A 24,716-nucleotide genomic window follows, 5' to 3' on the forward strand; every position below is an offset into this window, starting at 1 on the left:
TTTTAGCTTTTTAATTTAACTCTTACATTTGCCCAGAACAGTCTGCTCCAGGGAGTTTTATCTCCTTTTACCAACACTCACACATCATCCACACATTAGACACACTGGTTTGGCTCTGATGTACCAACAGTTATTTTCAAATAAAGTGAATTTTCAATAATATATATTTTTTTCCAAATAAAATTAAGCAATTTATTTTCTGTTTATTTTCATTTATGCACACAGAAATAGGCGTGTTTCACAGTGAACAAGTCTGTAATTTGGAGCTAAATTGCTTTATACTGCACTGGACGGCATGAGGTTAATTACAATATTGCACAATATCAGATTCTCCAATACCAACACGCATTCCACTTTATATAGAAACATCCCCTAGTGTTTTCCCGTAAAAGTAAATGCACTGGAGGATTAAAACTCCTGGTACAGAGCAAGTACAACAGCACACAGTTGAGGAGGTGACAATGGGCAATTCGACAAACATTCAAAAATGTGAGAACAATACAATTGGCAATGAATGTAATGAGATATTTAACAAGAATGTTATGGATAAGGTGAAGATACCTCTTTTTGCTACTCTCCTGTTGATCATGCTTTCCATGGGCTGCACAGTTGACTTGAAGAAGCTCTGGGCTCACTGTAAGAGACCGTGGGGGCTAGCTATAGGTGTTGCTTGTCAATTTGGATTTATGCCACTTATTGCATTTATCCTTAATATGTCTTTTAAATTGGAACATGCTTCAGCAACTGCAGTGCTTCTTATGGGATGTTGTCCCGGAGGGGTTATTTCTAATATTCTGAGCTACTGGACAGATGGAGACATGGATCTCAGGTGAGTGCCGATGGTTTTCTCTCAAGTTATTTTTCACTTATCAAGTTATGAATGTTGATTTCTGCTCAAACTTCCTGCAAATATCTGACTGCCTTGGATTTACATTGAAATGAACAATGTAAAAATGCTTTGAGTTACATTTTAACAAGCTTATCTAATGCTGTGTGGCAACCACTTCAAGGTGAAATGTGACGGTGTTTCCTAATGTATATTCTTCAGATCTTTCCTTCCAAGTATGAACTGTAAAAATAGCATCAGCCATTGAGCAACAAAAAATACCCCGCAGCCCTTTGAACAATCAAAACTAAATTTTTGTTTAAAATGTTTATATACTAAATAGTAAATTGTTATTGCTGTTTGGCCATAGTGCTAATTGCTAAAATCAATCACACAATTCATTGCAAATGTATTTTGAATAAGTGTTATTGGCCAAGTATGTATGCATACAAGGAATTTGCCTTGGTGCTCCGCTCGCAAGTAACAACACGACATACAGTAAACAATTAAGAATAAAATATAAAACATTAAAACATTAAGAATAAAACATTATAATTTAAACATGTGAAAAATAAAATACCAGAGCAAAAGGAGGCTACAGACTTGGTTATTGAGTAGAGCATATGTGTATAGAGTTCTTATATAGAAATATCCCTATATTTTAGAATTCTCTCTCTCTTTACCTTCACTCTTTCCACGTTTGCTTTTTCTCTCTCCACGTTTGCTTTTTAACTTGTTGAGTGTTCCCCGCACTTTTTTGTTGAATGTTCCCAGCATTTTCTGCTCTAATTTTATATTTTATATTATATATACACAGGTTAGCTGAGCCAAATGGTCCTAATTGCTCGTTGCTAATTGGTCTTAATTCCTGTTGAATTTTAAAATGTTAAAATTGTAGGATGTCAGATGGCTGGTTCCATAAATGTTAAAATAATGATGATGCTCACTTGTCACTGAATGACTGTGAAAGAAGAACTGTAAAATAAATTAGGAGCATGAATTGGCCATCCTACTCTTCCTGCCTTATCCATCAAGACCACAGCTGATCTTTTACTTTAGCACCATTTTCCAGGGTTAACCCTATTTTTCCTGATTCCCTTAGAGTCAAAGAATCCAGCGCTATTTTGAATAAGCAAATTCTTGTGCGACCCTTTGTTCTCTAATATATCCTGCAGGTTTCTGTGTCTTTCTTTGTGAAGATATAAAATAATTATATAAAGTATATAAAGTAATATAAAGTAATCTTGATTAAATCAAATGTACTGTATATTACTTTACAATTCAACAGTTCAACAGAGCTTTATTTGTCATTCGGTACCAAGGTACCGAACGAAACTACATAGCAGTCACACACAAAAAAGAACACAAGACACATGACCCCAACACAAACGTCCATCACAGTGACTCCAAACACCCCCTCACTGTGATGGAGGCAACAAAACTTCCACTCTCTTCCCCACGCCCACAGACAGACAGCTCGTCCCCGACCGACCCGCATAGTCCCCGCAAGGGGATGGAAGTCCCCGCGGCCGAGTCGCACCGGGCGCTGAGACGTCTCGCGGCCGAACCGGGCGATGGAAGGCCCGGTGACCGAGCCGTGCGCAGCTAAGTCCCGCGGCCGAGCCGCACCGGGCGATGTAAAGTGATTTTGTTAAATTCCTTGGCCCCATTCTAATTTTTCCAGCCACAAGGAACCAGCAATTGTCTTCATTGTTTTTTTCCCATTTCATGTACCGGTAAAAGCTCTTGCTTTTGCAGTGTGTGTTTATGTTTTCCCGGAATGGCGGGACTGTCATATGTTGAAAGACTGGAGCGACTAGGCTTGTATACACTGGAATTTAGAAGGATGAGAGGGGATCTTATCGAAACGTATAAGATTATTAAGGGGTTGGACACATTAGAGGCAGGAAACATGTTCCCAATGTTGGGGGAGACCAGAACCAGGGGCCACAGTTTAAGAATAAGGGGTAGGTCATTTAGAACAGAGATGAGGAAAAACTTTTTCAGTCAGAGAGTTGTGAATCTGTGGAATTCTCTGCCTCAGAGGGCAGTGGAGGCCAATTCTCTGAATACATTCAAGAGAGAGCTAGATAGCGCTCTTAAGGATAGCGGAGTCAGGGGGTATGGGGAGAAAGCAGGAACGGGGCACTGATTGAGAATGATCAGCCATGATCACATTGAATGGCGTTGCTGGCTCGAAGGGCCGAATGGCCTACTCCTGCACCTATTGTCTATTGTCTATTGTTTGCTGCAGTTAGCCCTCGTCTTTTATCTTGCTTTTCTTATTTTTGGTCTTTTTTTTGTTGAATTCTAAATTTAACATTGTTCAAAATTAGGAAGGAGATGAGGAGGAATTTCTTTAGTCAGATGGTGGTGAATCTGTGGAATTCTTTGCCACAGAAGGCTGTGGAGGCAAAGTCAGTGGATATATTTAAGGCAGAGATAGTTAGATTCTTGATTAGTCCGGGTGTCAGAGGTTATATGGAGAGGGCAGGAGAATGGGGTGAGGAGGAAGAGATAGATCAGACATGATTGAATGGCGGAGTAGAGTTGATGGGCCAAATAGCCTAATTCTATACCTATCTCTTACGATCTTATGAACATTATGGATTTAACATTAACATTGATTTATTTTGTCGTCTCGGAAGCATCTCTTTTCTGGTTGGAATTTTGTGTTTCAAAGGAATTTTTAAATTGTTACTTTTTCTTGCTTCATTTAGAACTTTGGGATTGGCATTTCCCATCATGGGTTAGTGTCTGAAAGGTTCCAGGCCAGACAGGATGAATTCATATCTGCATGCAACACTTCTTTTGGAGTGCTGCAGGGGAATTTGGACAATATTGTCTCAGGATATTTATCCTGGGAATGTTTAATGATGACTCAGCTTTTGGACCAACCTAGGAAGTCTACACGTAATGGAAATATTGACCTAAGCCCTGCTCCCCCCCCCCCCCCCCCTCCGTGTTCCCCATTCTCCCAACCACTTGAGAGACAGGTGGGTGGGAACCAGAATAGTAGGTCAGAATAAGTCGGAAAAGTGGAGCTTAGAAATAAAGAAGATGGAAGCACTGGGATTGTACAATAGGCCAATATGTAGACAAATTACCGATACAAGGCAAAACAACAGGGTTGTCTTAGTGGATGAGTTTAACTTTCCTAATATTGACTGTGACTTGCTCTGTGCCAAAGGCTTAGATGGGGTAGAATTTTTTGAGGTGTATTCAAGAGGGTTTCTTGGAACTGTATGTGAAAGGACCATGTGTTGGGAAATCAGAGCCTACTGTATCCCTAAACTAATCTAAAAGCAGAAAGATCTCAAGTGGGTGATTAGAAGGGCCAAAAGAGACAAACTGACTTTGGCACGTTTTTTTGTTGAGGATGTTGTCGCGTTTATTTGTATAATAAAGCTCGTACCACGACGTAAACGGAGTATACCTTTAATTAGCAACTCTGTACAGCAGCCGCCTGCTTGTCTGCATGCCCGGGCAACTCCCTCACTGCCACACCCCGGGTCCCCACGTCACCTCCGGCCACCGCATTCCTTACACTCTTATTCCCATAATACCACATCTCCCTTTCTTTGAGAACAAAGGGTGGACTACCTTTGTCTCTGCAGGTCTTAAGGGGTTTATTCTGCCCTTTTGCTGGAAGACCTGTCCCTGATTCAAGCATGCAAAATAGAAATAAAATAACTTCCGCGTTACCATACTGTGAACTATTACTTTAGCAGGCTGTGTTCTTCAAAACTTAAACTCTCAGGTTTCAGGTAAATGTACCAGGTTTACCGAACATTTTCACCCTCTCTTTTCCTTTATTATAGAAAACAGATCAATAAATCACAAATCAAGTCTCTTCGGCTTTCTAACCTCTCTCCCACACCTGGTCCGCACAGTCCTGTGGTGGGGCCCTCTCTGCTGGGTGATGTTGTTACTGGCGGAGCTGGCTCTGGTGGAGCTGAATCTTCTCCCACCGGTGGCTCATCAGCGTCGACTACCCCACTGTTGGTCTGCAGCGGCACCAAGTGCTGCCGGTTCCTTCTCAGTGTGCCCTGAGGCACCTGGACGATATAAGAGCGAGGGGTATTGTGTGTAGATAGCACTTTGCCCTCGACTCGTGCATCGGTGACCCACACCTCCTCCTCAGGTACTAGTGGCTCCAGATTTCTCGCTCCGTGCCTCTTGTTGAAGGATCTTGCCTCGTTCCACCTCTTCTCCCTTTCCTTGGCCCCCAGCGCGTTGTAGTCAGGCAAAACTGGATTCAGCAGGGTTGGAAGGGCAGGAACAGTAGTGCGGAGGCGGCGCCCCATCAACAGCTCGGCCGGGCTATAGCCGTTCTGTAGAGGGGTTGCTCTGTAGGCCAGCAATGCAAGATATGGGTCTGACGCCTTTGTTAGCAGGTTTTTCACGGTTTGTACAGCGCGTTCCGCCTCACCATTGCTCTGAGGCCACCTGGGGCTGCTCGTGATGTGCACAAAGCCATACTCTGCTGCAAAGGCTTTAAAGTGGCTACCTGAGAACTGGGGCCCATTGTCACTTTTAAGAACTTCCCCAATTCCATGACGAGAAAACATGGATTTCAGGTGTACCACCACATCTGTGGACCTTGTGTGTGTCAGCAGCGCAACTTCCACATACCTTGAGAAATAATCAACTACTAGTAGATAAGTCTTGTCTTTCAGCGTGAATAGGTCAGCTCCCAAGGTTTGCCAAGGCCTGTCTTGCATCTCCGTTGGCATCAGCGGCTCTTTGACATTCCTTCTCTCTTGGATGCAGGTTCTACATTTCAGCACCATGTCATTCAGCTGGCTGCTGAGTCCTGGCCACCATACCGTCTGGTTGGCCCGGCCCCTGCACTTTGTCACCCCCAGGTGTCCCTCATGTAGTCTCTGCAGCACATCACCTTGTAAGGCTGATGGGATGACGAGCCTCGTGCCCCGCAGCAGCAGCCCATCGTGCACAATCAGCACTGCTCTTTCAGCCCAGTAATGTCTCAGCACTCCCTGCAGTTGGCTTTTGTCGGGCCAGCCGTTTGTGCAGTACTCCATCAGTGCAGAGCATGTGCTGTCTGCCCGCAGGTGCTCACGTAGGCTGCTCAGATAATCTCCTCTGACAGGAATGTTGCTGATGACAGAGTCTACATAGATGTTGGTGTCCTCTAATAGGCTTGTGTCTGCGTGTGTTTTTGCGGCTCTCAGAGGAGCACGCGATAGGGTGTCGGCTGTCCCCAGGCTTTTGCCAGGGACATGATTGACTGTATAGTTGTACCTCATGAGTCTCATCCTAAATCTTTGGACTCTTGGTGGGAGGTCATCCAAAGCTTTCCCTCCCAGCAGACTCACCAACGGCTTGTGGTCAGTTTCCAGCTCGAATGGTCTTCCCAGGATGAAACAGCTGAACCTTTCACATGCCCATGTCGCAGCCAATGCCTCCTTCTCTACTTGAGCATAACGCTGCTCTGTCGGTGTCATTGACCTGGACGCATATGCCACAGGTGACCACATGGCATCGCTTTTCTGCAGCAGGACTGCCCCCAGGCCAAAGGAAGAAGCATCAGCAGAGATCTTTAGAGCACTGTTTGGGTTGTATAATGTGAGCACTGGTGTGGATGACAGCTCTGTTTTTAACCGATCAAAGGCGGCCTGCTGCTCTGTCCCCCAGTACCAGTGGTTCTTCTTGGACAGCAGGTCTCGTAGCACTTTGTCTTTTTCGGCCAGGTTAGGCAAAAAGCGGCCCAGCTGATTGACCATGCCCAGAAAACTCCTGAGTTCGCTGACATTTTTGGGTGCATCCATTTCTTGTACTGCTCTCGTCTTCTCTGGATCTGGCTTCACTCCATCTGCTGAAATCACATGACCCAGGAATCTGACTGTGTGGCGTGTGAGCTCACATTTGTCCATGTTGAGCGTAATGCCGGCCTTATATGCCTTCTCTAGCACCGCATGCAGCCGCACATCATGCTCCTCCTGCGTCTGTCCCCAGACCAGGATGTCATCCATGTGACACAGTACCCCCTCCAGGCCACCGGTCACTTCTGTCATCATCATCCTTTGAAAGTGCTCGGGTGCTGATGCTATGCCAAAGGGTAGACGGTTAAAATAGTAGCGCCCAAAAGGCGTGATGAAGGTGGTGTATTTGGCAGACTCTTTTGTCAATGGTACTTGCCAAAAGCCCATGTTGGCATCTAATTTGCTGAATACTGTTGCGCCAGCTAGCATGCCCAGAGTGTGCTCGACAGAAGGCAGGATAAACTTTTCTCTGCATACTGATCCATTCATCATTGTGAAGTCCACACAAATGCGAACATCACCTGTTTTCTTCGGCACCACCACCATCCCGGCACACCAATCAGTCGGCTCCTCAATCTTGGTGATTACGCCCATCTTCTCCATACGGTCTATCTCCTTCCTCACTTTTCCCATAAGCGGCAGAGGGACTCTGCGTGGCGTGTGGAGAGAGAAGGGCACAGCCTCTGGCTTCAATTTAATTGAGTATGGCCTCCGAACAAGACCCAAGCCGCTACACAGCTTCGGATATTGTTGTTTCACTGATTCCACGGTGATGCCGTTAACCCTGCACACAAGCTGAAGTCGTTCTATGGCAGGCCTTCCCAACAGTGCAGTGTGCAGGTCTTTTACTATATAAATGTTCTCTATGGCTTTCTTTCTGCCTCTGCGCAGTGTTTCTCTGGCTACACCCAGGACAGAGAGTGCATCGCCCCCTGGCCCAAACAATGGGCGTGTCGACACTGCCAGGCGTTTCACATCATGCCCCCCTGTAATGTCATAGTACACCTCGGCTGGCATGGCGGTGACATCAGCACCAGTGTCTATTTTAAAGCACACTTTTTTTTGTCTCACTTCTAGCTGCACCGTCCACGGGTCTTTTCCAGCATCCACGGCTCCCAGGAAAAAGCTCTCTTCTTCCTCTGTAGTGACAGCATTGAGAGATTTTGCACTGTTTCTGCACACTCTACCATAATGTCCCTTTTTGCCACAGTTGTGACACACAGCATCTTTAGCAGGGCATTCCCATTTCCCATGCGAGGGCATTTTTCCACATCTATAACAGGCCTTTGAACCTGGCTGAGGCCGTGTATTAAGTCTATTTTTGCTTGGTGTTTGTGCTTGTGGCTGAGGCTTTGAGGGAAATTTGGGTTTTCTGTAGCTTTTAGCATATACTGCATCAACATTAGAGCACTTGCTAGCACCGCTATTTTCTCCTCTTAAGTCAGACCACTGTCGTCTAACTTGTTCAGACTGCCTTGTTTTTGTTATTGCAGTTGCAAGGGTTAGGTCTCTGTCTAGCTGTAGCTTTTCTGACAATGAGACGTTTCTCAGCCCGACCACTAACCTGTCGCGGATCAGCTCGTTCTGTAACTGTCCATAGTTGCAGTGTTCAGCTAATCCGTACAGAGCAGTGATGAAGGAATCCACCGTTTCACCTGGCAGTTGCACACGCTGATTGAACTTGGCTCTTTCATAGATTACATTCTTTTTAGGTACAAAAAATGCATCAAAGCCCGCCTTGACATCTGTGTACTCCCTCCTCTCATCTGCAGTTAGCGTTAGCCCCTTTAGCACATCTTCAGCTTCATCGCCCATGCAATACACTAACGTGTTCACCTGGTTTACTGCTGACGTCGCGTTTAAATTGCTTGCAAGCCGGAAGCGGTCGAATCTCCTGATCCAACGCTCCCATTCTTGAGGCTTGGTGAAATCGAATGGCTCTGGAGGTTGTATTGTGAACGTAGCAGTTGGTGTGGGTTGCGCCATATCTGCAGGCTCGTCTCCCATCTCGCGCCAAACGATACCCCTTCCTCTTTTTTTTAAAAATATATTTTTGCTTACAAGGATCCCTCTTCTGACACCATGTCGCGTTTATTTGTATAATAAAGCTCGTACCACGACGTAAACGGAGTATACCTTTAATTAGCAACTCTGTACAGCAGCCGCCTGCTTGTCTGCATGCCCGGGCAACTCCCTCACTGCCACACCCCGGGTCCCCACGTCACCTCCGGCCACCGCATTCCTTACACTCTTATTCCCATAATACCACAGATGTGACAAGTAAAATGGATGAAGGGGAGCCAGTGGATGTAGTGTATCTAGACTTTCAGAAAGCCTTTGATAAGGTCCCGCACGGGAGATTGGTGACTAAAATTAGAGCACATGGTATTGGGGGTAGGGTGTTGACATGGATAGAAAATTGGTTGGCAGACAGGAAGCAAAGAGTAGGAGTAAACGGGTCCTTTTCAGAATGGCAGGCAGTGGCGAGTGGAGTGCCGCAAGGCTCGGTGTTGGGGCCGCAACTGTTTACCCTATATATTAATGATTTGGAAGAGGGAATTAGAAGCAACACTAGCAAGTTTGCGGATGACACAAATCTGGGTGGCAGTGTAAACTGTGAAGAGGATCTTAGGAGGTTGCAGGGTGACCTGGACAGGTTGAGTGAGTGGGCAGATGCGTGGCAGATGCAGTATAATATAGATAAATGTGAGGTTATCCACTTTGGCGGCAAAAACAAGGAGGCAGATTATTATCTCAATGGAGCTAGGTTAGGTAAGGGGGAGGTGCAGCGAGACCTGGGTGTCCTTGTACACCAGTCACTGAAAGTTAGCGTGCAGGTACAGCAGGCAATGAAGAAAGCTAATGGAATGTTGGGCTTCATAACAAGAAGATTTCAGTATAGGAGTAAAGAGGTTCCTCTGCAGTTGTATAGGGCCCTGGTAAGACAACATCTGGAGTATTGTGTACAGTTTTGGTCTCCTAATTTGAGGAAGGACATCCTTGTAATTGAGGCAGTGTAGCGTAGGTTCACGAGATTGATCCCTGGGATGGCGGGACTGTCATATGAGGAAAGATTGAAAAGACTAGGCTTGTATTCACTGGAGTTTAGAAGGATGAGAGGGGATCTTATAGAAACATATAAAATTATAAAAGGACTGGACAAGCTAGATGCAGGAAAAATGTTCCCAATGTTGGGCGAGTCCAGAACCAGGGGCCACAGTCTTTGAATAAAGGGGAGGCCATTTAAAACTGAGGTGAGAAAAAACGTTTTCACCCAGAGAGTTGTGAATTTGTGGAATTCTCTGCCACAGAGGACAGTGAAAGCCAAATCACTTGATGGATTTAAGAGAGAGTAAGATAGAGCTCTATGGGGCTAGTGGAATCAAGGGATATGGGGAGAAGGCAGGCACGGGTTAATGATTGGGGATCAGCCATGATCACAATGAATGGCGTTGCTGGTTCGAAGGGCCGAATGGCTTCCTCCTGCACCTATTTTCTATGTTTCTAAGTCAAGTTAAAGAAAATTCCAAAGATTTTTATACCTATTGAAACAAGAGGATAACGAGGGGGAATTTGGTCTGCTCAAGAATAAAAGAGGGTATTTGTGCTTGGAGTCTGGGGATATAGGCGAGGTGCTAAACAAGTACTTTATATCTGTTTTCACCATGAAGAAGGGCGGAGAGGACAGTGAGATCAGTATGGAGAATAATGATATGCAAGGGCAGTTTGAGATTAAGAAGGTGGTGGTGTTGGGGCTCTTAGACAATAGACAATAGACAATAGGTGCAGGAGTAGGCCATTCAGCCCTTCGAGCCAGCACCGCCATTCAATGCGATCATGGCTGATCACTCTCAATCAGTACCCCGTTCCTGCCTTCTCCCCATACCCCCTCACTCCGCTATCCTTAAGAGCTCTATCCAGCTCTCTCTTGAAAGCATCCAACGAACTGGCCTCCACTGCCTTCTGAGGCAGAGAATTCCACACCTTCACCACTCTCTGACTGAAAAAGTTCTTCCTCATCTCCGTTCTAAATGGCCTACCCCTTATTCTTAAACTGTGGCCCCTTGTTCTGGACTCCCCCAACATTGGGAACATGTTTCCTGCCTCTAATGTGTCCAATCCCCTAATTATCCTATATGTTTCAATAAGATCCCCCCTCATCCTTCTAAATTCCAGTGTATGCAAGCCCAATCGCTCCAGCCTTTCAACATACGACAGTCCCGCCATTCCGGGAATTAACCTAGTGAACCTACGCTGCACGCCCTCCATAGCAAGAATATCCTTCCTCAAATTTGGAGACCAAAACTGCACACAGTACTCCAGGTGCGGTCTCACCAGGGCCCGGTACAACTGTAGAAGGACCTCTTTGCTCCTATACTCAACTCCTCTTGTTACAAAGGCCAACATTCCATTGGCTTTCTTCACTGCCTGCTGTACCTGCATGCTTCCTTTCAGTGACTGATGCACTAGGACACCCAGATCTCGTTGAACATCCCCTCTTCCTAACTTGACACCATTCAGATAATAATCTGCCTTTCTATTCTTACTTCCAAAGTGAATAACCTCACATTTATCTACATTAAACTGCATCTGCCATGTATCCGCCCTGGGGATTTATCAGCCTTCAGTCCCATCAGTCTACCCAAAACCATTTCCTGCCTAATGTGGATTTCCTTCAGTTCCTCCATCACCCTAGGTTCTCCGACCCCTAGAACATTTGGGAGATTGTGTGTATCTTCCTCAGTGAAGACAGATCCAAAGTAACGGTTTAACTCGTCTGCCATTTCTTTGTTCCCCATAATAAATTCCCCTGTTTCTGTCTTCAAGGGACCCACATTTGCCTTGACTATTTTTTTCCTCTTCACGTACCTAAAAAAACTTTTGCTATCCTCCTTTATATTATTGGCTAGTTTACCCTCGTACCTCATCTTTTCTCCCCGTATTGCCTTTTTAGTTAACTTTTGTTGCTCTTTAAAAGAGTCCCAATCCTCTGTCTTCCCACTCTTCTTTGCCATGTTATACTTCCTCGCCTTAATTTTTATGCTGTCCCTGACTTCCCTTGTCAGCCACAGGTGTCTCTTACTCCCCTTAGAGTCTTTCCGCCTCTTTGGAATAAATTGATCCTGCAACCTCTGCATTATTCCCAGGAATACCTGCCATTGCTGTTCTACCGTCTTCCCTGCTAGGGCCTCCTTCCAGTCAATTTTGGCCAGCTCCTGCCTCATGCCTCCGTAATCCCCTTTGCTGTACTGTAATACCGACACTTCCGATTTTCCCTTCTGCCTTTCCATTTGCAGAGTAAAACTTATCATGTTGTGATCACTGCCTCCTAATGGCTCTTTTACCTCTAGTCCCCTTATCAGATCAGGATCATTACACAACACTAAATCCAGAATTGCCTTCTCCTTGGTAGGCTCCAGTACAAGCTGTTCTAAGAATCCATCTCGAAGGCACTCTACAAACTCTCTTTCCTGGGGTCCATTTCCAACCTGATTTTCCCAGTCTACCTGCATGTTGAAATCTCCCATAACCACCGTAGCATTACATTTTTGACACGCCAATTTTATCTCCTGATTCAACTTGCACCCTATGTCGAGGCTACTGTTTGGGGGCCTATAGATAACTCCCATTAGGGTCTTTTTACCCTTACAATTTCTCATTTCTATCCATACTGATTCAACATCTCCTGATTCTATGTCACCCCTTGCAAGGGAATGAATATCATTCCTTACCATCAGAGCAACCCCACCCCCTCTGCCCACCTGTCTGTCTTTTCTATACGTTGTGTACCCCTGAATATTCAGTTCCCAGCCCTGGTCCTCTTGTAGCCATGTCTCAGTGATCCCTACAACATCATACTTGCCCATGACTAACTGAGCCTCAAGCTCATCCACTTTATTTTCTTGAAGAGCAATAGTGTATAAATCCCTAGGACCTGATGAGATCTTTCCCAGGTCATTGAGAGAGGAGATTGCGGCACTATTGGCGAAGATGTTTGTGGCTTCTCTCACCACAGGTGAGGTCCAAGTGGACTGGAGAGTAGCTAATGTTGCTCCTTTATTTAAGAAGTAAAATAGAGAGAATCCAGGGACGTATAGGCCTGTGAGCTTCATGTCAGTGGTAGGGAAGCTATTGGAGAGGATTCTTTGGGATAGGATTTTCTCCTATTTGGAAGAGAATGGGTTAATTAGGGACAGACAGCATGACTTTGTACACGGCAGGTCATGTCTTACTAACTTGATTGACCTTTTTGAAGAGGTGGCAAAGCTGATTGATGAAGGTAGGGCAGTGGATGCTGTCTACATGGATTTTAGCAAAGCATTTGATGAAGTCCCCCGAGGTAGGCTGATCCAGAAGATTAAGATGCTTGCGATTAATAGCGACTTGGTCATATGGATTTGGAACTGGATTACCGATGGAAGACGGAGGGTTGTGCTGGAAGGACAATATTCAGGCTGGAGGTCTTCGACCAGTACTGTTCCGCAGGGATTTGTGCTGGGACCCCTGCTATTTGTGATATATATAAATGACTTGGACATAAAAGTAGATGGGTTGGCTATTAAGTGTGTAGATAACACCAACATTACTGGGGTCGTGGACTATGAGAAAGGACATTGAGTATATAAACTGGCAATAAACTGAATTAAACATCTTGCTGTTTGCAGGATAAGTTGGCTCGTTTTGATTTCTACTGGTTGCAAATTCCAGTCTCTATTCTTCAAGCTAACATTTCTGAAGGAGGATTGTTCACCAGTATTTTGAAATAGTATTTTTGAAATAATAACTGCTTTGTGTTTTGCAGTATTTTCATGACAGTCATCTCTACAATCCTGGCCACCGGTTTCATGCCTTTGAATCTCTTTATCTACTCATCCACCTTGACACAAGGATCCAACAATGCCAACAAATCACCACAAGCAAGCCCGATTGCAGTACCTTACCAAGAAATAGGTCATCACATTTATTTCTGTCTATTTATATTATTTGAAGTATTAAAATAATTAAATGAAATACAACTCTTCAAAAGCTTGATAGGGCAGATGTAAACATGTCTGTTTAGAGATACAGACATGTTTAGAGATACAGTGTTGTTTAGAGATAATGTGTTGTTTAGAGATACAGTGTTGTTTAGAGATATTTGTGTTGTTTAGAGATACAGTGTGGAAATATGCCCTTTGGCCCATCGAGTCTGAGTCGGTGCCAACCTAAGACCACCCGCACACTAGTTCTATCCTACACACTAGGGTAGACACAAGGTTTACAAAGTCAGGACAGAGATGGGAATAAGCTTTGTTACCTGAGGCAGAATCTAAGTTTTCTTCTTGGGAGGGTTATGGAGACATTCTCAACAAGTGTATTCAAGGCAAGGATCAACAGATTTTTCAATATTACGGGGATTAAAGAATTGCTGAAGCTCAGCTGTAATCTTACTGAATGTCGGAGAAGGCAAATTCAATCATTTATATCAAGAGGACTGGAATACAAAAACAGAGTTATAATGCTGAGCTTCAGCGATTCTTTAATTCCCTTAATATAAAAAAATCTGTGGATCCTTGCCTTGAATACACGTGTTGAGAATGTCTCCATAACCCTCCCAAGAAGAGAACCTAAAGATTCTGCCCTCAGGTAACAAAGCTTATTCCCATCTCTGTCCTGACATTATAAAACCTTGAGTCTATCCTGGGTGCTGGTGAGGACGTATTTGGAGTACTGTGAGCAAATTTGGGCCCGATATCTGAGGAAGGATGTGCTGGCTCTGGAGACAGTCCAGAGGAGGTTTCCAAGAATGATTCCAGTAATTATTAGTGGGTTAGCATATGATGAGCTTTTGACAGCACTGGGCCTCCACTCGCTGGAGTTTAGAAGGTTGAGGGGGGACCTCATTGAAACTTACAGAATAATGAAAGGCATAGATTGAGTGGATGTGGAAAGGATGTTTCCACTGGTAGGAGAGTCTAGGACCAGCGATCATAGCCTCAGAATTAAAGGGCGCTCTTTTAGAAAGGAGGAGGAACTTCTTTAGTCAGAGGGTAGTTAATCTGTTGCAACAGAGGGCTGTGGAGGCCAAGTCAGTGGGTATTGTTAAGGCAGAGATAGACAAATTCTTGATTAGAACAGGTGTTAAGGGTTATGGGGAGAAGGCAGGAAAATGGGATTAGGAGGCAGAGATCAGCCATGATTGAATGGCAGAGTAGACCCGATGGGCCGATTGGCCTAATTCTACTCCTATAACCTGTGAACATGTGAACTTGTGAGAAGGGGCAAGGAGCTCAGCAACTTTCTCCTGCTCCTATTTCTTATGGTCTTACATACTTTTTTTAGTTCCTCAACACAGGCCCCTGCCCCCATGAATAAATGTTTTTTTATGGTTTGTGATCAACCCCATCTTTCTTTTAGGAGCCCTTCTCCAGTTTAGGTGCTTATAGTATATTAAGATTATGTTTTCTCCCAGTTCTTCTTGACCTTTCTCTTTGCCTCTTTTTTTTTTTTACTTCCCCTCCGAACTCTTCATTTGCACTTTTGTGATTGCTAATATTTGAATAATTGAAGTCCTTTATTATTATTATTAGGGCGGCACAATGGCACAGCGGTAGAGTTGGTGCTTTACTGTGCCAGAGACCTGGGTTCGATCCTGACTATGGGTACTGTCTGTACAGAGTTTGTACGTTTTGCCTGTGACCGTGTAGGTTTTCTCCGGGTGCTCCCGGTTTTCTCCCACATTCCAAAGACATCCAGGTTTGTAGGGTTTTCCTTATAAGTGCTCTGAAGATTTTGCAGAAGCAGAGCGAGTTCTGTGCTACTCTATTTTCTTGAAGATCTTATGTGTGACACTGGAAGAAAAGGTGTCTTTTGATTATGGGGAGCTTGCAAGAGGCCCCTTTTGGAACAGAGGAAGAAGGGACCAGGTGGGCTACAAGTTGACATTCCACCATCAACAGTGATCATGAGAGACCACCTGTTACCATCAGCTAGAAGTTCAAGCATCGTCACTATGATAGGAAAGAAACACAGTGGCAACACAGTGATGCCACGGGTAGAGCTGCTACTTCGCAGTACCAGAGACATAGAGTTTTAGAGTTAAAGAGCCACAGAGTCACTGAGACACATAGACATAGTCATAGAGACACAGAGACACATAGAGACATAGTCATAGTCATAGAGACATAGAGACTCTATGTCTCTGAGTCTCTAGTCTGTCTCTATAACTCTATGACTATGTCTTTATGTCTCTATGTCTCTGTGTCTCTGTCTCTAGTCGATGTCTATAGTCATAGAGACATATTCATAGACATATTCATAGAGACATAGTCATAGTCATAGAGACATAGAGACAGAGACATAGAGACATAGAAACATAGTCATAGAGTCATAGAGACATAGAGACAGAGACATAGAGACATAGAGACATAGAGACATAGTCATAGTCATAGAGACATAGAGACAGAGACATAGAGACATAGTCATAGAGTCATAGAGACATAGAGACATAGTCATAGAGTCATAGAGACATAGAGACATAGAGACAGAGACATAGAGACATAGTCATAGAGTCATAGAGACATAGAGACAGAGACATAGAGACAGAGACATAGAGACATAGAGACAGAGACATAGAGACAGAGACATAGAGACATAGAGACAGAGACATAGAGACATAGAGACATAGTCATAGAGACATAGAGACATAGAGACATAGTCATAGAGTCATAGAGACATAGAGACAGAGACATAGAGACATAGTCATAGAGACATAGAGACATAGAGACACAGAGACAGAGACATAGAGACATAGAGACAGAGACATAGAGACATAGAGACACAGAGACATAGAGACATAGAGACATAGAGACACAGAGACATAGAGACACAGAGACATAGTCATAGTCATAGAGACATAGAGACAGAGAGTTATAGAGTCATGATGAGCCAGTAATTAGACAAATGTCAAAGACAAATCTCAAACTAGTTTTATTGTCAGTGAATCTACTCTAGTGATGTTCCTTTGTCAGCCATGATCACATTCTCTCCTTAGGATCTTTCTTCCTCGTTGGGATGAAAAGATCCTGCATCTTCCGACTTACTCCCTGAAACTTCTGCCATTGCAGCTCTACCATCATTCCTGCTGGTGTCCCTTTCCAATCCACTTTAGCCAGCTCCTCTCTCAAGCCTCCGTAGTTACCTTTACTTAACAGTAATAGAGACACATATGATTTCAGCTTCTCCCGTTCAAACTGCAGATTGAAATTTATCATATTATGGCCATTACCTCCTTGGGGTTCCTTTGCCTTAAGATCCCGAATCAAATCCGGGTTAATGCACAACACCAAATACCAAATTGCCTTTTCTCTAGTAGGCTTGACTACAAGCTGCTCGAAGAAGCCATCTCATAGAAACATAGAAACGTAGAAAAATAGGTGCAGAAATAGGCCATTCGACCCTTCGAGCCAGCACCACCATTCAATATGATCATGGCGGATCATCTAAAATCAGTACCCCGTTCCTGATTTTTCCCCATATTCCTTGATTTCTTTAGCACTAAGAGCTAAATCTAACTCTCTTGAAAACATCCAGTGAATTGGCCTCTACTGCCTTCTGTGGCAGAGAATTCCACAGATTCACAACTCTCTGGGTGAAAATGTTTTTCCTCATCTCAGTCCTAAATGGCTGACCTCTAATTCTTAAACTGTGACCCCTAGTTCTGGACTCCCCCATCGGGAACATTTTTCCTGCATCTAGCCTGTCCAATCCTTTAAGAATTTTATATGTTTCTATAAGATCCCCTTTGCTTTTCACTCATTTAAAAACTCTCTCCATTTACAGCAGATGACAATTTGCCTATTGATTTTTCTTGCTGAAGTGCAAGACAAACTCCCTATATTAAACTTCATTTGTCAGTCCTTTGTCCACTCAATATATCTCCTTGCAGATTTGCAGGATCTTTATTACAACATGCCCTTCCCCACCTTTAGTGTAACATCAACAAATCTGGAAATCTTTCATACTGTTGTGTCATGCAGATCATTAATGTAATTAATGTAATTATTGTTTACCAAGAACTGATCCCCATGGTACACCAACATTTTCCTCCTTCCAATCTGAAAATAACAGTTATTCAAAATTTCTGAGAGTCAATTTTTAATCCATGCCAACATACTTCCTCCAAAACCATGGACTTTGAAATTATGTATCAACCTCTCATGTGGCCTCTTTGTCAGATGTCTTTTGGAAATCTAAATATATTACATGTATTGGTTCCTCTCTATCAACTCTCCCTGCCACATTCTCAAAGAATTTGAACATATTTGAAAAACATGATTAATCTATCATTAAACCCCAATGACTAAGTTTAATAACATTCAACGTTTCCAAGTAAATAGCTATTTCCTTTTTCATTACTGACTCTAGCATCTTGCCAACAATTGCCAACAATAATCAACAATAAACTAATTGATCTAAACACAAAGTGCTAGAGTAACCCGGATGGATAGGCGGCCTCTGGAGAGGGAATTGATAGGCGACATTTTGGGTCAGGCCCCTTCTTCAGGCTTGTCCAAGTTCCTTGTGTCTCCAAACATATTGACCTGTTGTTCTTCCTCTCTGTCATTCTCCTGGTTTGTTTGTTGGCTGTTTTCCAATCTTCTGATACCCTCCCAGAGTATCTTGAATTCAGAAATTTTTCAACCAATGGGTTAGATGTGAGAACCTGGGGAGATTTGACGGGATGGATGGGAGAGGATTTTCTTCCGTTGGGAGAATTTGGAACGGTTTACAAATAAGAAGTCATCACTTAATTCAGAGATGAGTAAATGTTTTTCTCTCAGCTGCTCATGAGGCTTGAGAACTATCTTTATAACTCTTCAAGGGCAATGGAAGAGGATTTTTTGAGTATTTTCAAAGGCAAAAGTAAGAAGACATTTGATAAGAGGTGAAAAATTACCTTTAGGATCTCGACCCGAAATGTCACCCAATCCTTCTTTCCAGAGATGCTGCCTGAGTTACTCCAGCATTTTGTGTCTATCTTCGATTTACACCAGCATCTGCAGTTCTTTCCTAGACAGGTGAAAAGTTACCACAGGTAAACGGGTAAATGAAGCTCAGGGCACAATCAGATCAGCCATGATCTTATTGATCGGTACTGTAGATTTGAGGGATTGAACCCTACTTTAGCTCCAAATTTGTGTGTTCCTGTGTTCGTATATCTAGGATCTACGAGTAAAAATCAAATCAAATTCAAGGGCCATTTCTGGTTAACTGGTTTAGGTTTTTATTGTCACATGTTTTAAAATGTTATTTTTGTTTCTGCAACAGGTATTACTTTGGTTTCTTTGATCATCCCAATTGTATTTGGAATTTTTATTGCAAGGAAGTGGCCAAAACAATCAAAAATCCTTCTCAAAGTAAGTTTATATTTTTCTTCCGTTTGTTAACCCAGAATAATTAAGCAATCAATATTAATTGATGTAAAAATATATTTGTTTTATCAATTCTCACACCAGTACACAGGGCATAGCTTAGAGTTCAACCCTGATCTTGGTTGCTGTATGAGTGAAATTTGCATATTCTCCCTGTGACCACATGGGTTTTCTCCGGGTACTCCGGTTTCCTCCCACATCCCAAAGGGATGCAGGATTGTAGGTTAATTATCCCCTAATCTGTAGGGAGTGGATGAGAAAGCAGGATGGCATAGAATTAGGGTGAATGGGTGATCGATGGACTTGGCAGGTTGAAGGGCCTATTTCCATCCTCTATCTCTAAATTAAACTAACAAATGATATGTACAAAAGTTTACCCATTCTCTTAATTTAATATATCCTTGTAAATTAATGATTCGGTATCTGCTTTTTACAATATTACTTAACTTTCTATCATTAACCGACCTTGTTTAAGTTTAGACTTAGAGATACAGCAAGGAAACCAGCCCTGCGGCCCACCGAGACCGTGCCGACCAGTGATCACCCTGTACACTATGACTTTCATACACACAGAGGGCAGGAATAATGGTCATTTAGTCAAATTGGCAGAAGCCCACTTGTTCCACAAGAAAATATTGTGGTCACACATTTATAAACAACTTTGGATTTTGACAATGTGAGTAGATGACCTTTATTCTTGCACTCCGATTCCTGTGGTTTTGTCTAGTTCCTCACCAGGTCAATCATTTGCCTTCAATAGCCGCAGCTTTGGCTTCAGCTGTTCCTTATCAAATGTCAGGAAATCATTTAAGTCAAGTCAATTTTATTTGTATAGCACATTTAAAAACAACCCACGTTGACCAAAGTGCTGTACATCAGTTCAGGTACTAAGAACGAACATACAAAGGCACACAAACATAACAGCACATACATAAACAGTTCACAGCGCCCCCTCAGAGGGCCTCAAACGCTAGGGAGTAGAAATACGTTTTGAGCCTGGACTTAAAGAAGTCGATGGAGGGGGCAGTTCTGATGGGGAGAGGGATGCTGTTCCACAGTGTAGGAGCTGCAACCGCAAAAGCGCGGTCACCCCTGAGCTTAAGCCTAGACCGCGGGATAGTCAGTAGCCCCAAGTCGGCCAACCTGAGGGACCTGGAGATAGAGTGGTGGGTTAGAAGATTTTTGATATAGTGGGGGCTTGAAGTTGATTCTGTACTGTACTGGGAGCCAGTGGAGGCCAGAATCGGGGTGATGTGTACCCGTCAGGAGTCTCGCTGCGGCGTTTTGGGCCAATTGCAGGCGGGACAGGGATGATTGGCTGATCCCAGTGTATAGGGAGTTGCAGTAGTCTAGGTGGGAGGAAATGAATGCGTGGATGATTTTTTCAATGTCGTCAAATTGGAGGAATGGTTTGATTTTAGCTATGGTACGAAGCTGGAAGAAGCTGGCTTTTACCACAGCGTTGACTTGCTTGTCAAACTTTAATGCAGAGTCAAATATCATGCCAAGGTTTTTGACATGCGGTTTGACTAGGAAGGATAGGCTTCCAAGGCTGCCTGTTATTGTTTTGATGGAGTCGGGGGGGGGGGGGGGGGGGGGGGGGGGGGGGGGGGAGCCGAATAGGATGACCTCAGATTTGCTCTCGTTTAGTTGAAGGAAGTTCTGTGCCATCCAACATTTCATGTCCTCAAGGAAGTGCATGAGGCTGATTAAATTTGACCGGTTGTTGGGTTTCAGGCGGAGATAAAGCTGTGTGTCATCTGCATAGCAGTGGAAAGAAATGCCATGCCTTTGAATGATTTGGCGGAGGGGGAGCATGTACAGAGAGAAGAGGATTATGGACCAAGGGGTGGGGGATGGGGTGGTGTCTGTTATTGCCGATTGTCCGCTATAAGCGGTTGTGGGGGGGATAAAGTTTAACCCAAGGCCGGGAGGGATGAAAGGCAGAGATGGGGGGTGGGGGTTGAAGAAGTGGGAATTCACAGGCCGAGGCCGCAGAGTCCCCGGTCCCACACGCGGTGCGCCAGGGACGGGCCCGGTACTCACACCTCCTTCCTGCTGCTCGCTCTCTCCGCTCCCGCTACTGAAAGCACGCTAAGTGGAGCCAGCTCGTTGGGCAACTGCTGGACGTGGGGGGACCGTGCAATGGGAGCCTTGGTTTCCATATACCCGAAATACGCTATCTAGAGGTCTGTTGTTAGAGACAATAGACAATAGACAATAGGTGCAGGAGTAGGCCATTCGGCCCTTCGAGCCAGCACCACCATTCAATGTGATCATGTCTGATCATTCTCAATCAGTACCCCGTTCCTGCCTTCTCTCCATACCCCCTGACTCCGCTATATCTAGCTCTCTCTTGAATGCATTCAGAGAACTGGCCTCCATTGCCTTCTGAGGCAGAGAATTCCACAGAGTTACAACTCTCTGACTGAAAAAGCTTCTCCTCATCTCTGTTCTAAATGGCCTACCCCATATTCTTAAACTGTGGCCCCTTGTTCTGGACTCCCCCAACATTAGGAACATGTTTCCTGCCTCTAACGTGTCCAACCCCTTAATAATCTTATACGTTTCGATAAGATCTCTCATCCTTCTAAATTCCAGTGTATACAAGCCTAAAATTCCTCAGTGCTGCGATATTCAGTGTCATTTTAGGTTTATTATTATCACGTGTAAGGGTACAGTGAAAAACTTTTTTGGTTGCATGCTATCCAGTGAAAATCAGATAATACTATATATGAATGCAATCAAGCCAAACACAAGTATAAAAGGTGAGTGAGGAGATAGATAGGGTGCAGAAAGTAGTTCTCAGCACTGTAGCGTAACAGTTCTCGACAAAAGTCAGATTTTGGTGATTTTTACATTGAAAAATACATAAAATAGCTGTTCAAAGTCTCTGCCTTTTCGTTATTTCCTAATCTTAAATCACCATCTGATTCTCTAAATGGCCAATGTTTACAATTTTTGGTAAAAGTTTGACAATTTTTGGTAAAAGTTTGACAATTTGTTTGACATAATGTTTTTCAGTCTTTTGGCCAAACCCTAATTTTTCCAACATTCTGATTACAAACAGAAAATAATTTGGCCACTTTATCATTTTCATTAAACTATTTCTTATCCTTAGCTCAGTGACTAGGGTGAACATGTCATCTTCAGAAAATAGTATAAGAAAATAACTGCAGATGCTGGTACAAATCGGGCGGCACGGTAGCGCAGCGGTAGAGTTGCTGCTTTACAGCGAATGCAGCGCCGGAGACTCAGGTTCGATCCTGACTACGGGTGCTGCACTGTAAGGAGTTTGTACGTTCTCCCCGTGACCTGCGTGGGTTTTCTCCGAGATCTTCGGTTTCCTCCCACACTCCAAAGACGTACGGGTATTTAGGTTAATTTGACTGGGTAAATGTAAAAAAAATTGTCCCTAGTGTGTGTAGGATAGTGTTAATGTGCGGGGATCGCTGGGCGGCGCGGACTTGGTGGGCCGAAAAGGCCTGTTTCCGCGCTGTATATATATGATATGATATGATATGAAATCGATTTATTCACAAAATGCTGGAGTAACTCAGCAGGTCAGGCAGCATCTCAGGAGAGAAGGAATGGGTGACGTTTCGGGTCATTTTGTGAATAAATCCTCTTCTGAAGTCATGCCCTGGAACCCATCAGGCTCCTCCCTTGCCACGAGTTAAAAGTTTGGAGCTACATGTTTGCTGATTTTTGAATTTTAAGAGGAAGCTGTTTTGCATTTTGTTTTGGCAGAGTTGTGGGCAGTGAGGAAGGCTGTCAATGTATACAGCGGAATATAAACTAACTATAAAAATGGGCGGAGAAACGACAGACGGAGATTAATCTGAGTAAATGTGGGCCAAAGGGCCTATTCCTGCACAGTACTATTCCACATTCTGTTGCCATTTTCAAAAATATTCATTTTCTTCCTGCTCATTCTCTCCTCCTACATCATCCTTTCCTCCTGCATTCTGTGTTTCAACAAGCCTTACTGCAGCCTCCCTTCACCCCTTTTTGTTTCCTGACTCTCCATACACAGTAAGTAAACAACAGGCCTCAAACTCCTTATCTACTCGCCTTGACTGACCTTACAACTACACCCCCACACCTCCCCACGCCCCCACCCCTGCACCATCTGTGATATGACTGGAGATAGAGCACAGACAGTGCTTCCCTCAGGGAATGCCCATCTTAGCCGAAACATATGGCCCATATCCCTCTAAACCTTTCCGATCCATGTACCTGTCTAAATGTCTTTTAAATGTTGTTTCAGCACAGAACGCCACAGGTGATCCTTCTTCCCAATGGCTATCAAACTATATAACTCCTACCTCTGTCGTGGTTAGACTGACTCACCTCCCCACCCCCACCGCCGCCCCCTCCGAATCTTTGCACATCCCCAAATCCTTTCCCCTTGCAACTTTAATTTCATGTTTCATGTACCTTGTTGTGTTTTATGACTGTTTGCAGACCAATTTCCCTCCTGGGATAAATAAAGTTCTATCGTATCATATCGTATTGTACTGTATCTGCCTCTATCAATTTTGCCTGACAGTTTATCTTAAACTATGTCCCAACCTAAATAACAAGTGGTTCTATTTCTACACAGGTAGGAACTAGTGTTGGTGCAGTCATAATTTTAATCATAGCAGTGACAACCTCACTGCTGTATCAACGGGCAAGGAAAGCTGACTTATCGTTGCTTGCTATAGGAGCCATCAACCCTTTTATTGGTTACACTGCAGGCTTTGTTCTCGCCGTCATTGTACAACAATCGTGGAAGAGGTAAATTAACGAACTATTTCTGAACTTTTGAGCCATTTAATCCACATTCTCCTGAAGCTGGTTGATAACAGGTTGATAGACTAATAATTGACTCAGTAAAATATAAGACAGACACAAAAAGCCGGAGTTTGTCAGGCAGCATCCCAAAAAAAAGGAATAGTTTCAGGTCGAGACCTAAATTTATATGCCGTTTTTTGTGGATAAAATATAATTTTGAAAAGTCCACCTTATTAGCTAGAAGCCAGTGTAATATCAATGCTGGATTGGATAGAGGATACGTGAAATTTATTTGTAAATTCCCAAAACCCCAGTATTGTTACTCCTCCATGATGTTTGCTGTGCCCTGTGTACTTAATATGTTAGGGTGTGGATCGCTCTGAATAGATATTGAAAAATAAGAGAGTTGAGGATCATCCACTCAGTGCTTTGGCAGAAGGCGTTTGCAAATATCTCAGTCTTGTAGACAATAGACAATAGACAATAGGTGCAGGAGTAGGCCATTCAGCCCTTCGAGCCAGCACCGCCATTCAATGCGATCATGGCTGATCACTCTCAATCAGTACCCCGTTCCTGCCTTCTCCCCATACCCCCTCACTCCGCTATCCTTAAGAGCTCTATCCAGCTCTCTCTTGAAAGCATCCAACGAACTGGCCTCCACTGCCTTCTGAGGCAGAGAATTCCACACCTTCATCACTCTCTGACTGAAAAGGTTCTTCCTCATCTCCGTTCTAAATGGCCTACCCCTTATTCTTAAACTGTGGCCCCTTGTTCTGGACTCCCCCAACATTGGGAACATGTTTCCTGCCTCTAATGTGTCCAATCCCCTAATTATCTTATATGTTTCAATAAGATCCCCCCTCATCCTTCTAAATTCCAGTGTATACAAGTCCAATCGCTCCAGCCTTTCAA

The 24,716-nt window shown here is 43.9% G+C and overlaps 1 protein-coding gene across 1 annotated transcript in view; it reads left to right on the plus strand.

The window, feature by feature from the left end:
- Positions 1–461: 461 nt before the first annotated feature.
- LOC144592214 (sodium-dependent organic anion transporter-like) overlaps positions 462–24,716 on the plus strand; it is a 29,265-nt gene continuing 5,010 nt past the window's right edge. Inside the window, exons 1-4 of the mRNA XM_078396773.1 lie at positions 462–829; positions 13,415–13,563; positions 18,922–19,010; positions 23,632–23,807. Of these exons, the coding sequence (XP_078252899.1) occupies positions 462–829; positions 13,415–13,563; positions 18,922–19,010; positions 23,632–23,807 (782 nt within the window). The remainder of the gene's footprint in view (positions 830–13,414; positions 13,564–18,921; positions 19,011–23,631; positions 23,808–24,716) is intronic.

Source organism: Rhinoraja longicauda, chromosome 1 (genome assembly GCF_053455715.1).
Source record: "Rhinoraja longicauda isolate Sanriku21f chromosome 1, sRhiLon1.1, whole genome shotgun sequence".
In the NCBI taxonomy this organism is placed as follows: domain Eukaryota; kingdom Metazoa; phylum Chordata; class Chondrichthyes; order Rajiformes; family Arhynchobatidae; genus Rhinoraja; species Rhinoraja longicauda.